This window comes from Lethenteron reissneri, chromosome 23 (genome assembly GCF_015708825.2).
Source record: "Lethenteron reissneri isolate LAM-NWPU_2019-01 chromosome 23, ASM1570882v1, whole genome shotgun sequence".
Classification (NCBI taxonomy): domain Eukaryota; kingdom Metazoa; phylum Chordata; class Hyperoartia; order Petromyzontiformes; family Petromyzontidae; genus Lethenteron; species Lethenteron reissneri.
Window position 1 is genome coordinate 6,569,177 of NC_083801.1, and position 15,554 is coordinate 6,584,730.

General features: G+C 39.0%; 1 protein-coding gene across 1 annotated transcript in view; it reads right to left on the reverse strand.

Annotated features, from left to right (window-relative positions):
* LOC133345885 (rho GTPase-activating protein 15-like) overlaps window positions 1-15,554 on the reverse strand; it is an 84,707-nt gene that overhangs the window by 40,077 nt on the left and 29,076 nt on the right. The window contains 1 exon segment of the mRNA XM_061556966.1: window positions 930-1,172. Coding sequence (XP_061412950.1) covers window positions 930-1,172 — 243 coding nt within the window.

The following is a 15,554-nucleotide window of genomic DNA, read 5'->3' on the forward strand; positions in this document are numbered from 1 at the left end:
AGAACCAAGAATATGAATCCCTGCGGTCACAAAAGTTTTAAATAAAAAAATAGAAGTCTCATTGTTCAACGAATTAATGAATTATATCAAACGGTTACAATTAAATTTGTCAAACGTTCAATTGCCACGCATTAAACAAGAATATTTTAACAGTAATCACATGCTTGTACAGTACTCGTAATTATAATCGGCATTTGCAGGGATGAATATTTTAAGCAGACTATAAAGTCAAGCCTTGGTGGTCTCAAAAGTTCTCACTGTGAAGCCACGCACTCTTCTCTCAACACCACCGCTAAACACCTCCCCCTCCCCTCAGCAATAGAACGATATTTCATCTGCGTTCCAGCTTTTTTTTTCAAATAAAAAAAACACTTTGTAAACGTAAAAATAATCAACTGTAAATTACTGTCACTTAGCGGGTAATTATCGGGTAATTCCACTACAAATGGCCTAATTCTACATCTTAATTTTTTGCAAAAAAACCCATCAAACTTGCAGATTTTATGAAAGTTCTGCCATCTGTATAAAATACCATGGCAATATTATTATTTAGATGTAGATAATTTGGAGGGATGTGTGTGTGCACTCACACACTCGCTAACAGCATTTGCTGTGACAGTCTGCGAGGCTAAACTGTGAGATCTCTGCGTGTACCATGTGGAATTATGTCCAAGTCACAGTCAGAGTTCTTAATACTCAAATGAGCAATAGGTAAACACGTGTCTGCAATGGTCACCCTGATTCTGCATTTGCAGAGATCTGCATTTGCAGAATACGGCCACCAGTGTCTCTACAGCAAGACATATGCGCCATAGGCTGGACACCTATTAGTACGTGACATGATGAATATAAATGTGGCTAAAGTCAACAACGCTATAAACGATGGGATCCACCTTCAGTTTTGTTGTGCGTGGGTTTCCATATCTCACCCTGGCTCGTCGAGGGGGTTTCCAGCTCATCTCGCCGGAGAGCGAGTTCCGGTAGAAGAAGCGATTGGAGCTCTCGTCCAGATGAGTCTCCCATGAATCCTCGGAGGTGACAATGGGTTCCCCCGTTGGCGTGGGTGGGAAATCGGTGCCCTGGACCTGCTTCAGCTCCTCCAGGTTGGCGTAGACGGGCGAGGAGGAGCGTGCTGTCACGGCCAGCGGGGAAATGGGAAGCGGGGATGGGGACTGCAGGCACAGGAGAGAAGTACATGGCACAGAGTTAGAGCAACATGGCCTACTGGAAGAGGAGACTCATTGTGAATCACGATGTAAAGTGTGTAATGTGTGTGCTATGGGTGCTGTGATATACATTGGTGTGATTAGGTACTTCATAAAAGGACAATGATAAGGATGATTTAAATGAATGTTTCACAGTGAATTGTATTTAATAATTTGAATTTCAGGTGAGTGTCCATTTATATAGAATGACTCTTATTTCATGTGATAAGAGAATGCCAGGTATAAGGCACAAATAACACTCGCGTCACTCACGTGCTAGATATTCGTAAGTCTCTCTTGGCCCGAGAATAACTCAAATCATCCTGAATTTACCCAGATCTTTCTCACATCTCATAAACCAAGCAGTGTTTAGTCTACTTCGTACTTGGATGAGGGATTGCCTTGAAATCCTAGCTGTTGTTGAGGCTTGAGCTGTGTGTTTCCAGTACAGCCAATAAATGTTCAACCTATCTGTACAGAGCTGTGAGTGTTATGCCTTCATATGCGTGGTAGATTTTAGTTTCCGCCTAGATGCCTAACAGTCATTTAGAGCATTGGCCATACTTGTTGAAAAAATTATTTTGAGAGTTAGTGAGGCTTTCTCGAGTAAGTAATTGCATTAATATTAGAGGAACAATGGTGCAATGGTTAGCACATTGTGCAATGAACTCAGAGACCTACGTTCAATTCCAAGCCACGGCTAACATCAGCAACGAATGATGTTTGAAACGGCCCTGGGCCCCCTGTTCGCCAACCCACACTGACCAGCCTAGTGAAGTAAGGTAAAACAACTCTGATGATTAACAGCGTGTGGAGGCCCTTATCCAGCAATGGATTGACAAAGAGCTGTAAATCATTATTATTAGAAAGAGATCATGGATCTGACCCAGCACTCAATACATCAATAAAGAACATTTAATTGAATTATGCTGTTCAGCCTTCAGGGTCTCCTTTTGTGCAAATAGTTCGCTTTGGTTATTCTCCCAGCATTACTGGGCAACTGCACGAGTTGAGTCATCCACCACGTGCAAAGCGTTGGATGTCAAATAGGGGTGTAGCGATTCACTCCCTCATAGCCGTGATTCAAATCATGAACCAATTCTTTTTTAAATATATATTGTGATGACTGTGAAGAACTCAAGTAACTGGAGGGATCATTACATGACCCCTGTAGCCATTAGAGGTATGCATCATTGGCTAAATAATGTATATTAAAACAGATGAATGGACATTATCGTGACAAACCTCAAGATAAGTGCAATAAACATTACACTATCCAATCAGGCTGTGAATTTCTGTTTTGCTGTGCAATGTGAAGCACATCTCTTGCACTTCACCATTTGTTAATATAGACTGCATCCCCGCTTTTCAACCATTATTTGATTTATTTAAGCATTATTATCATTGTTATATTTCACAACAAATGTTGTCTTATGGCTCAATATTAATTGGTTTACGTGAGCAGATTGTGCTTTCCGCAATGGAGGTAGCAATCCAACCTCTGTCTTTATCCCCTCATTTGCTTTCAGCTTTTTATTTAGTACATCAACCACCCCTCTTGACTCTGGCTTCAACAATCACCTGTGGTCTTATGTGAAAGGTGCACATTTTTTAAAGCAGAATGCTTCCCAGGCAGGTAGTGATATTTAATTGCGCAAATTGTTTTAAATGCATGACCATCAACCAGTGTATATGGCCTGCCACTAAACGTGCAAGAAAAAAAAACATATGGAGCAAAAAAAACACTCAAAAGCACGCAACAATGAATGGGGAGATGGATGCTCGGAATTACATTGAGAGATAGAAAGAGGAACACGTGGATTAAGAAACAAAGATCAGACATCACATTGCTGAGTAAAGCGGAATTGGGCAGGAAACATCGCTATAAGCACTGATGGCCAATGGATGAGACTTGTATAAGAATGGCAGCCAACGGAAAAAAAAATCCTGACGGAATGCACCTCAAGAGGATGACCACTGCAAAGATGGCATGATGAGTTCAGTTCCTATACAGGGGCGACGTGGTTTCTAGCATCGCAGGATAATGTGACTTGGCAAATGTGTAGGGAGGCCTTCATCCATGGCTGATGGTGATGACAAAAAAAATATCGATTGCCCAGACACTTTTTATTTACTGCACACAGCCACTGTATACTGTGTTTCAATCCACATTTTCTGCATTTATTGTATACAACATACTTTGCACATTCTAAATCAGACATGAGCAACTTTAGACCCCTAAGAGAGGTTTCAAATTTTCCATGTTAATAGACACTATTTATCTCTGAAATTACTGGCAAGCATTGATATATATATATGCGGACTATAAACATCTTTTGATAGAAAAATAATCCAAACAAATAGCATATTACTTCTGTCTGTATAGTTTTTAAAGCAATGTTGAATTGTCATGGTTTGTGTGATCAAAAGACAACAGGCTACGTAAAACACCCCATTATTTGTCACCAGAATAAAACAATATTATACATTCTTGCTATTTTTTTTCTAAATGTTACATTTTAATACGTACATAAAATCCGCTTATATTCTTTTTAAAGCAGTGTTGAATTGTCATGGTTTGTGTGATCAAAAGACAACAGGTTACGTAAAACACCCCATTATTTGTAACCAGAATAAAACAATATTTTCACATTCTTGCCATTAAAAAAAAAATACATTTTAATACGTACATAAAATCCGCTTATATTCTTAATGCGAAACGCATAAATACAAATTTGACATTTGGCCTTACTTTTAAAACATTGCATGGAAAGGAGGTTTGTGTACCCCTCACTATCACTGTGATAGTCCACTGCTGATTAAATTCATGTGGTCTATACATTAAAATGATTATCCAAAATGCCCTTGTCAGTTTCATCTTCACCCAAATTAATGAGACCTCATTACCACCAAAAATGTGTCTTCCCACTGGCTTCCAATACAATCGCGGTTCAATTTCAAAATCGCAATCATCTTCTTTAAGATCACCTATGGACTTCTGGCCCGCCTACATTCTTCTCTCTCATCTCACATTACCCCTTGATTGACGGACCCTCTGCTGAAAGTCTACCTTTACTCAGCGCGAGGTCAATCATTCTCCTCTGCTGCCCTCGCGCACCCGGTACGTTCCTTCCATCTGCCATCCATGCTGTCAACTCTCTGCCCCTTTCCGTTCAAGCTCAAGACCTTCTGTTTTTTTCTTCTGACTGTTTATGGAGGTGCCACGGTGGCGAAATGTTAACTACCTCGAATGGTATACAAGAAGTCATGGGTTCAATCCTGAAGCCTGTATATTTGGAGTTTTCATAAAACATGGTACCGTTTAAAAAAATTAAAAATACCAATTGTGTTACTTGCGATGCACTAATGAACTGCTAAAAACGCATAATATTATACAAAAAGTTTAACTTAATTTATGTATAAATGATATCCAGAATACACACTATAGAAAAAACTCGGTTTGGCATAAATGACACGACTGCATTCATTAACATGGCTGCATTCCTGGATGTCCCTTGTTCATTAAAAATAAATTGTAAATTAATGATAAACTGACGTAAGGAGCTAATGTATACTACACCCTCGCACCAACTGTGTATTTATACAGACTGTCCACAAAGTCCAAATACACTTTACATTGGATAACACTCCTCTGATTGGGCCGCCATGGTGGCGAGATGTTAACTATGTCGCTAGGTATACAGGAGGTCGTGTGTTCGATCCCGACCCCGACGCCTGTATATTTAGAGTTTGCGAATTTCTCTCCCCATGGTTGCGTGGATTTTTCTCCGCGTCGTCCGGTTTTTCCCTCGATATTTAGAAGCATCTGTTTAAAGTATTCGGCTGCGAGACATTTCCACGTGATAAGCCACTTCGCTGAGCTATCATTTGTGGCCAGGCCACTTCTGAAAAAAGGCTAACATAGCCCAGTGGGCCTGACCTGGTAAAAAAAATGTTTGCTAGTTTAGTAGGTTTAATAAAATAAATATTCCCACGGTTCATGCAATTGGAGCAATTAGAGTTCCTGTTCCTTGTGAAGGTCACAATGTGAACAGATTCTGTTACCATAACACAGCACTGGAATCTTCAAAACAAGCAAAGGCAGGAGGATACTCAGGATGGGGAGACACCTGCCTTACAATGCAGCCACATTTCTCAAATTCCACTCCAAAACAGCCTTATTTTACACCAAGCAGTTACGATTGTTCCAAAGTTGGCTTAATAATGGCAGAGGCGATTGAAATTAGAGTGGAAAAGCCATTGAATGTGTATGTAATTGGATTGAAAGAACACTCATTACCTGTTAGATGGTGTACACATTGGGTATACCCTTTCAAAAGTGTTTCCTGCTTTGGTGAAGGATTGAGTATTTTCACTGCGGTGTTTGTCAATTATTTTGTTTATCCATTTAAAAGCTTAGATACATACTTATGGTGCAACCTATACACCATCATCAATTAATTTAGATATGGCAGTGTTTTCAGACAGTAACATTTCCTTTAAGAATTGTTATTGCTCTCATTGATAAACTTTTTTTTAATCAGGTATGATAACATCTTTAAATCCTGTAACGTACATTAAAACATCAATACGAGTATTGTAAAGCAGCCTTAATTAAATATCTACGGCACTACTTCAACACACACGGTCCCATACAGGAAGCATGGCTGTGTAAAAAGTAGTTACGCATTTAAACCTTAGCTCGCGGCATGACTGCCAGATACAAAAAAAATCCACGTACAAGACTTAAGACAGCAGCCTACATCATACTCATCATTGTTACATCGATTTCCATGAACAAACATCTTGTCACCACCAAAGTTCCCGGGTCTCTTAAACCGATACGAATAATTTACAAGCGATATTTCTCCCGAAAGAGAATAATAACTTTTACATAAAGAAACTGCTCACAGCCAAAAGTAGTTGTGCAGTGTCGCCCGGGCGTTCTGGCAGGAACAAGTTACGGAACCGACAGGTGAGCCAGCATTTAGCGTCGGCAGTAATGCACGTCACAGCAATTCATGTCACGGCATCAGGAAAGACTCCTCCCCCTCGGATTTCACCGAGAAGGGAATATAATGTTACGAGCGTAAAGTTAACCATCTGCGCTCTATTATTGGTGTCAGTATTATCATCATTATTCAGGTGGTTGCATCGGCTAATTGTGAGCACTCTCTACAATGAGTAAAATGCACACAGAGTGGATGGTTCAAGTCCCAGATTATGCAGGAGTTTGTGGGTCCAATCCCAACCCTGACACCTGAATATTTAGAGTTTGCATGATCTCCCCGTGGCCACGTGGATTTTTCTCCGCGTACTCCGGTTTTTCACTACACATTTAGAAGCATGTGCTTTGAGTATTTTGCTGCAATAAATTTCCACATTCTAAGCCTTTTTTCTGACCAGGTCGCCTCTGAAAAAAGGGCTAAATAGCTCAGTGGGCCTTGCCTCATAAAATAAAAATAGATTACAGCTCATGCTGGTAAATATTGCAGTAGATTGCCTGAAAAGTGCATGTTAAGGATATTTTGGCATTATTTATCTCACAATTATTTGACGGTGTCACTGGTGACGTTAAAACATCATGGTTCGAATATGAATGAACCTGCAGATACATTATTCAATAAATAACTGCTTCTACAATAGATACGTGCAGTTTTCCAGACCTCCCTTGTAAATGGGACAATATAGTTGGCCTCCCAAGAGGGTTATACATTTTAACACATTTAAGTATATTCAAATGTGGCTGATACTCCTGATAGATTGACTATGACAATTCCTTTTTAAAATGCCTCGTGAAAAGAAGATCCGGATGCCCACATGCAAGTTGAAGTTGTGTTCATGCAGAGATTGGGATTCAATGGAATTTTAACTATTGTCAGAATACAAAGTAGTATATATATGCAAACTAAATGCTCAGCATTATACTGCAGTCTGAGGTGGTTAATAAATGGCACAAGATGATTACTTAATTTTTTTGTTAGAAAAAAATTCGAGTTTGAGTTTATTTGATTTGTTACACAAATGATTCAGTTTCGTCAGTTGGCCGGCTAATGAACAAGCAAGGGACCTTCAACAACAATACACAGACTAACAAATGCTTGGGCTGTCAGGTGCGGCTCCAAATTAGGTTGGAGTAACATTTTTGGCTACAGTACATATTTCACAACAGAATTAAAATGACGTGATAAAATCTCGTAACTAATGTGTGTGGTACACGCATTTCAATCTGTGGCACAGCAACACTTATTCAACCATTAATGACACTTGGGTGAATCGTTTTGCTTTAGTTTGACACATTTATTTTTTATCACGAGAAGAAGAGAAGCAAAACTCCTTTGCAAGCTAATTCATTCATGCTCATTAACCTTCATGTCCAGCGCATAACTGCTCCATATTTACAGAACCTTATGTTGTTGAATGTTTATACTGTTTATAGTCACGTGATTTTATATTTGGCTGATCTATTTAAAAAGGGCACCTGAACGATCACACTTGATGGCCTTACCCTGTGTGTCAATCTGTTGTAAGACATTTTCAAGCATTCCACATTTTTCGCAACTCCGATTAGCATGGTTCACTACGTATGGTGCGAAAGAAGTTCAACATACATACTTTTAAGTGCATGCTTAAGTTATGCACGTTCAATACTGATAATGCAAGAGATACAAAATACACAGAAATTACTTGATTTTGACACAGGAAAAATACCTTTAAGGTTTTTTTTTTAAATAACATGGGAGCTGAACATGAATGTAGGGGAAATACACTGATCTGGGAGACACACAAAGTAATTCCTTATTTATCAAAGCATGTATGCCTCTTAGCCAAATAAGTGTGGGTATTTGTACATATTAGGATTGACATTTACAACACCTCTGGGTGACTCCTCTTATCCATTCTTGAGTAGACACTCGGATGAATGATGCATTTCCAAGAGGTCACATCTGACTCAATTTGGTGAGGTCGAATCCACGGATACGTTTTCCATAACTGGCAGGTTACTCTTCCCCATGAATTTGCGTGGTAAATTGGAAGTAAAAGACACGTCGGTCGTGAAAAGTTTAGCAGATTAATTCCAGGGCTGTTCATAATAGGAAGAGCGGTTAACAGGAAGGCAAATAGGAGACGTTTCATTGCATTTGCCAGTTATCCTTAATCATGTACACCAGTGCACAATGCTGCTTCTGATTAGCCATACGAAAATGGGCCACATTGATTGAGTCTCCAATCGGAGTGGCCTATGGATAGTCATGTTGGTTATCCATGGCAGGACTTGTGGGACTATTTGAGTTGCAATTAATGCCACAAAAATGGAAACACCACGTCTATCCATTATTTAATATTTAATACCGACTAATATTAGCATTCTAGGATGCAACCACATTTCATATTCAGTCAGTAAATTAGTCTATTCCTAATTCATTAAATGCCACTTTTTGTGAATGCAAAGTATGCACAGATGCATTCCAAAAAGGTGTGGAGATGTGCACGCCGGGAATTAACACTGAACGCCAGAAAGAGGAACACGTTGATACAGATAACAAATGAAGTAAGTACACTTGGGAAGATGATATCACTGGAAAGGATGATGGCCGATGGACGGGACAGGTGACGAAAAGGCAGGCAAAGAAGAGAGCAGGCCAGAGAGGATGGCAACACATAGGTGGATCAATGAGACCAGTTCATCATAAACATAGGCGAGATGAACCATGGCCTCAGTTTACAAGATTGTGAGGGATTTGCGACGATGTAGGATGCCTTCATCTAGCTGCTTATAACGATGATACACAAACGAAGCCTTTAAACGCAAGCATGTTGGTCGGCAAGTACTGGTGTATACAAGTTCGGGTGATGCCAAAATAGGCTTCAACGTTACCGGCTGTAAACCTGTACGCCTGCATTCTAAGCATACTTGTTTTGGGAAGGAGATTTTACAAGATACTTCCTTTGTACGCCACAAAATGAGCTTCAAAAATATCATGCGTAAATAATAGGCTTGATATTAAGCTGCCATGATCATGTTCTCAGTGTATTTCTGCGAGGGCAACGCAACTGTTAATGGCTATGGGAGTACAATATAGGCAGTCACGTCATCGATAGCCCTTTGCCAATCCATTGTTAGATGAAGACTTCCCTGCACCGTTTTGTTCATGGTAGTTGTTTCGGTTACTGGAGGTATCCAGAGCCGGTTCACATACCACTCATTGCTTACGTTAGCCATGGCCAGGAATCAAACTTAGGTCGACCGGTGCACAACACGATGTCCTAACTACTGCACGACGTCAGTGCTGACCAGATACAGGCCTACACTGCAGTGTAGGTGTTTGATGGCACAAATATGCGACTTTATATAGTACTAGCGGTAAGTACCCGGAAATAGTACAAACAAATTACCGCATTGAGAATGCAATAACCTTTTTTGAGTGTGTTAATGATCTGCCCCGTGAAAAGATCACAGTTCAACCTGCAAATCTAAGCCACAATCGCCCACCAAGCCAACCAAACGAGGAACAGGATTCACATTTTTTCGTGTTTGCAAAATATAGCAACCTCTGAAGAAATTCCAATTAATAATTTGATGGATTTGTTCACCCTTATCTACTCACAAATTCCACCGGATTCATGAATTTCCAGAGGTATTTACAATCATCAAATAATAACATTCCCCAAGCAAGAAGATGAACTATGAAAACGAACTTTAATTGTCCCTCGCCATCACCAGCAATATACCACAAACTTGGGAGGACAGTCTTCATATGAAACTGCCGTAGGAGTGGCCCGCTATTCATCAGCAGCCTTTCAGGCACCTTATGACAGGGTTAATAAACTGAAATCTTCAATACATCAGTATAATGCTTGAGGACTTAAAGTTTACCAAGGCAACTGGCAATGAAAGTATGTCCATGCACATTATCATCAAATAGGTCGTCACTGGAACACGAACGGACATGTATTGGCACAGCAGAGAACACAGCAAGGTTCATGACCTCCCACAGCGCTGGTGATTTGCAACAGAGTGCTCGTAGCAAGGGTCAGGCTTCTTTTAACGGCCCCCCTTTGTTATGATACAGCTGTGGGTCGACCTTTCCGTTCCACTAACACAATTCCACTTTGTCAGTGATCGTCTGTAAAGGCTGCCACTTTTATAGCATTCCACCGGGGCCACAGCAAGATGCGCTATATTGAACTCTGCCAGAGCATTTTCATTCGCAGCCTAAAGCAATCTGTGTAAAAATACCATGGGACTCAAGGGGTAACAACTACTCGTCCGTGACATCAGAAAGCTACTTTATATGTAATAAAGGACTGTAATTTAAAGGGGTGGAGCAGTGGTGTAGTGATTAGCATATTGTGCTAAAACACACAGCAAACCAAAGTTATATTCCTGGTCACAGCTTAGATCAGTCAATTATGACATCTGAGATTGATCCTGGACCACTTTTCTTCCAATACACACTGACCAACCTAGTGAAGTATGGTCAAACAAATGCCATTAACAAAACACCATGAAGAGGCTTTGATCCAGCAATGGGTTGATAAAGGGCTGTACATGCATGTGTTATCAATTAAAATTACTGGCGTAGTACAATCCAATTTGCAATATCCTGTATATAATCCCTTGGTGTTCACATGGAATAGTATTGCTGAGAAACTGCATGTGAACATCATCATCACTATCCATGCACATATCACCCGTAGGTGTTTACTGCACAAATGACAATCAACACGGCTATCTTCAGACAGAAGTTCTAGCAGATTTTATCACGGAGGACAAAACCAATCTTGACTATGGTTAAAGGTCACCAAACACAGGAGTAGCTTATGGCGCTATAAACTTCAACATGTACTGTGTCGACATTACACTGTAACTTCCTTTAAATATATCACAAAAGCAAACATCATTACTAGATTATCATCTTTTATATATTTTTTTTATTTCATTCCCAATTTGTATTTTTTTTTAATCAGCGAATCGCTTGTTTCTAGGTACAGGATCCATGGGTTTGACCCCAACACCAAAATCTATTGATAATGTCACGTGGATATTGTCGTGGAAGAAAAAAACTAATTTCGGAAGGTTTAGTACTATATAACAATGCATATTGCCAAACGAATGGAGCCAGTGTGTTGCAGCAGTTTCAATCACAATTGCTTCATAACTCTAACTGCAAATTATATGTTGCTTTGTTAAACATGTTCTGAGTGAAAATTACCTGTTTATGATCCCAAATAGAATGCAAACTGCTACAAAACAATGTTTTGTGGATGAATAATACTATCACAACTAGCATTATATACATTCCAGCTTCATGTACACGAGTATTGAATACATTAGCTGTGAGATAAATCACTCATGGCCTGAGCTTGCACCTCCAATAACCTTCAATCAAGTTCTAGATAACATGATTAAGTGTTTGTAAAAAAAAAATGTTTTTCGTTGGGTTTAAAGTTATCATGAGCATCAGTCTTAGCAGTCACTAACCGTTCACTGACTAGAAGAAACAGGAAGACCCGTATGGTATGTCAGGTGATACAATATAGTGGACGTTCTATTATCGACCAGAAATAATAACAATTCAATTGATGAAGACCGCTTGTGTTGTAATCGAAACGTCGTGGGTGTTGTTGCTTTTATTATTTTCTATTTATTTTTTATTTTAATTTAATTTTACTATTTTTTTATTGTGGGTGTTGTTGCTTTTATTAGTTTCAATTTTTTTATTTTAATTATTAAAAAAAAATTCTTATCCATGTGACTTTACCGAAAGAACCAAGAATATAAATCATGACTAGATGAATAACTGCAAGCATGAACATTGAGACATTTCTCAGTTTAACACGTCGGCTTTTGCTAGCAATATTATCCGAGAGAGGTTTTTTAGGTTAGAAAGCATAAATATAAATGTGTCGTTAATCCCTTTATCCCTCTATTTAAGAACGAAACTGGAGGATTTCTCCACAAATCCGGCTATCGTCTTGAGGCTAGTTGTAATTACGCACGACACGTCGTATTCGAATTGTAAATGTTGTGGGTTTACTCTCCAACATTACGGTGGGCTGTACTAGTAACGAATTGGCATGTTTTGTTTACGTGACAAACCTTACTAATTGGTTATGTTGGGTGGTGGTGGGTTTAACGACACATTTATATTTACACGATCTAACCCAAAAAAATATTTTAGAATTTTCTCAGTTTTTTTTTATTGTAGTGCTTTATTTATCATGTGTTACAATTAAAATGGAAAAATAAAATAAGTAAAAGATGAAAAAAATACATACATTTTAGTTAGTTTTAAATAAATTAAACTCTTTGATAACTACTGTACAGGCAATTTCTGCCACAGGTAAACTGCTAGCTACTTATGCGCAGATGTCAATATAAAATTACAAGGGAAATGCTTCTTTCATGCTAATTATATACATTTGATCGTGAGTTAATTGTTGCAAATAGCAATTCCCTGGTCGTATATTTTGTGAAACTATGTTTTAATGCAGCACTTTCTACATATAAAATATTATAGTAAAACCTCTCAAAGACAATCAAACTTGGAGGGGGGGTGGGAGCCATTCTGGTTATGGGGGATGTCTGACAACCCTAAATTTTCAAAATAATTAAATAACACTCCGTCACGATATCAGAAATCCAATCGTTTGGAATGCAATAATCCAATACAGTGATTTACAGATTATTGGTGGTTCGTGACTTCTCCCATAATCCTTGGCACACCGCAGTGAATTGGAAACGCTTCTACGGACCACAAAGAGTGACCACGAGAAGTGCCCAGGGCAAACGCAGAGATGCAGGAGCAGGGAAACCCAGAACTACAACTTTTATTGTTTTCTTTGATTCAGAAATTTTTATACTTTGGTTTTTGATCAGAGCTAGTCTGTGCGGATGTAATGTTAGATATTAACACTTGGTACATTTGAAAATAATTTAAAACGTATTAACATGCAAATAAATACGTACTATTTAATGACGAGAAATAAATCGAGCATACTCGGTATCGTTTTGTTCGGGTAACTTACTCTGACCATGAAGCAGAGGTGGAAGGCTGAAGAGATTTTTTTCTACCTTCGTGACTTTACCGAAAAAACCAAAGAGTATGGATCCCTGCAGTCACGAAAACTTCAAATCTAGATTGAACCGCCTCTACGGGGAGGGTTTCCACACATCTGTTAGAGCTTTTCAGCAATTGTTTCTTGCTGTGGCTGTCCGACCTGATGGTGGACGCTTGTGTTGTGTCCGAAACGTCGTGATTTAATTTAATTAATTTTCTACCTACGTGACTTGACCGAAAGAACCAAAGAGTATTGATCCCTGCAGTCATGAAAACTTCAAATCTAGATTGAACCGCCTCTACGGAGAGGGTTTCCACACATCTGTTAGAGCTTTTCAGCAATTGTTTCTTGCTGTGGTTGTCCCACCTGATGGCGGACGCTTGTGTTGGGCCCGAAACGTCATGATTTAATTTATTTTATTTTCTACCTACGTGACTTTACCAAAAGAACCAAAGAGTATGGATCCCTGCAGTCACGAAAACTTCAAATCTAGATTGATTAGGCTGAAGAGATTTTCTGATGGGCACATTTTTTGTTAATTTGTCAAATAAATGTAAAATACTGTAAACTAGCAACTCTTTACCCATGGCACATGGGGAGTAGAGTCAAGGGTGTAATGGATGGAAAGAACCAAATCGAACGGGAATGTGTACAAGATGAAGAACGGGGAAATGAGGGGAAGAGGATGGAAACGGAACCAAAGGGTCAAGAAAGATGTTAGTAGGAAGGAAGAGGCGACATCAGGGCCACAACACTTCACAGAGCAGCATCTGTTTTTACAGGGGCAGCGGGGAGAGTGGGGGGTGACCACACATAATTCACAAGAATTACGGGAAGCTTGAGCTTATTTAGATACAAACATGTAAAAAAAATGACAGAGCACCTAGCAGAATATGTGGGGCCCAAGCGAATGGTTGCAGCCAATTACATATAACAGAGAAGTGTATCATGTGCATATCGCTCTATAATTGCTAATGCACATAAGCACACTCCATCTCTTACCATCTGCAGCTTAATTAGCTGCAGATGTTAGCCTTCTGGCTAACCACAAATTGTGGCTTTACTCAAATCCGGCTTTGAGATGTTTAGCTGTAAATGAAAATACTGCATGTTGTTAAAAGTTGTGTTCAAATTCAGGTACAACAATGAGTAAAAACCACATTTCCTAAGTATTTATTTTAAACTGTGACGATGACCAATGCTGTATACAATATCGTATTCTACACGTTGTTTTTAGCAAATATCATATGCATTTACATGTTAAACAATGTGTCTGATATGTGCAACTGTGGACACATACAATATATATAACAAATACAGTTCAAAACAAGAATTAAGAAAAAAGGTCAATAAACTAATCTTTCAAGAGTATGGAATGTCCAAATATAGCTAACCATTAAAAGTGACATTTTCTAAAGCTGGTAACTGCAATGCTGGAATTTTTGTGACAAGGGAAGTGCGCTCCCAAGGACATGAGCTGCCCTTCCCAAGACACGCAACACAGAGATGGGTCCTTGTAATAGCCATGCGGTATGTATTCCTAAGACAATCAACGATTCCATCAAGGATAAAAATCACAGAGCAACTCTACCGCCCCTGTCTTCCACACACTCCTTTGCACCTTGCAGTCAATTCAGATTTGCTTGCTCTGGTTTTATCAATGCAGCCAGTGGGACTTTTATGTGTTGGGAAATCGATTGCGTTGCCACACACTGCACTGATGTGCCTGGCTCTGCGACGATTATTGAACGTGCTTAACTCAAAGATCACACTAAGATGTGATAGTGTCACAAACCATTCTGATTTTCCATTGCAATAACGGTTGCTGCAGGAATCGGAAGGTCAACATTCTTTCATAACATTCACATCAAAACTTTCATTCAAACTTCAATTGCAGAAGATACATTATGCGTATGTATTCTGTTTTCAGGAAATTATGATGCAGTTCTAACGCTATTGTTATCAGATTTTCAGATATGTGCTTGCAACACAATTGCTTGTGGTGCATGGACAGCCTACAATATGAAAGGTAATAAATGCTGAATGCAGGTTTTCTGACTACAGTGCAGTAATGACCAAATATTGTTCCTATAAGCAGTCGTATCCATTTGTACTAAACGTTTTTATTAACTTGGTAAAAAAAATGCTAAGGATTTTCAACACATCGTTTCAATACAAAAAAATTAAAAGATTAGTTACAGTACAGTATGGTATTGGGATGGTGTACATTTTTTTTAAACGATAACATTGTTTTGTGAAAATGTCATTCTTTAAAAATATTAA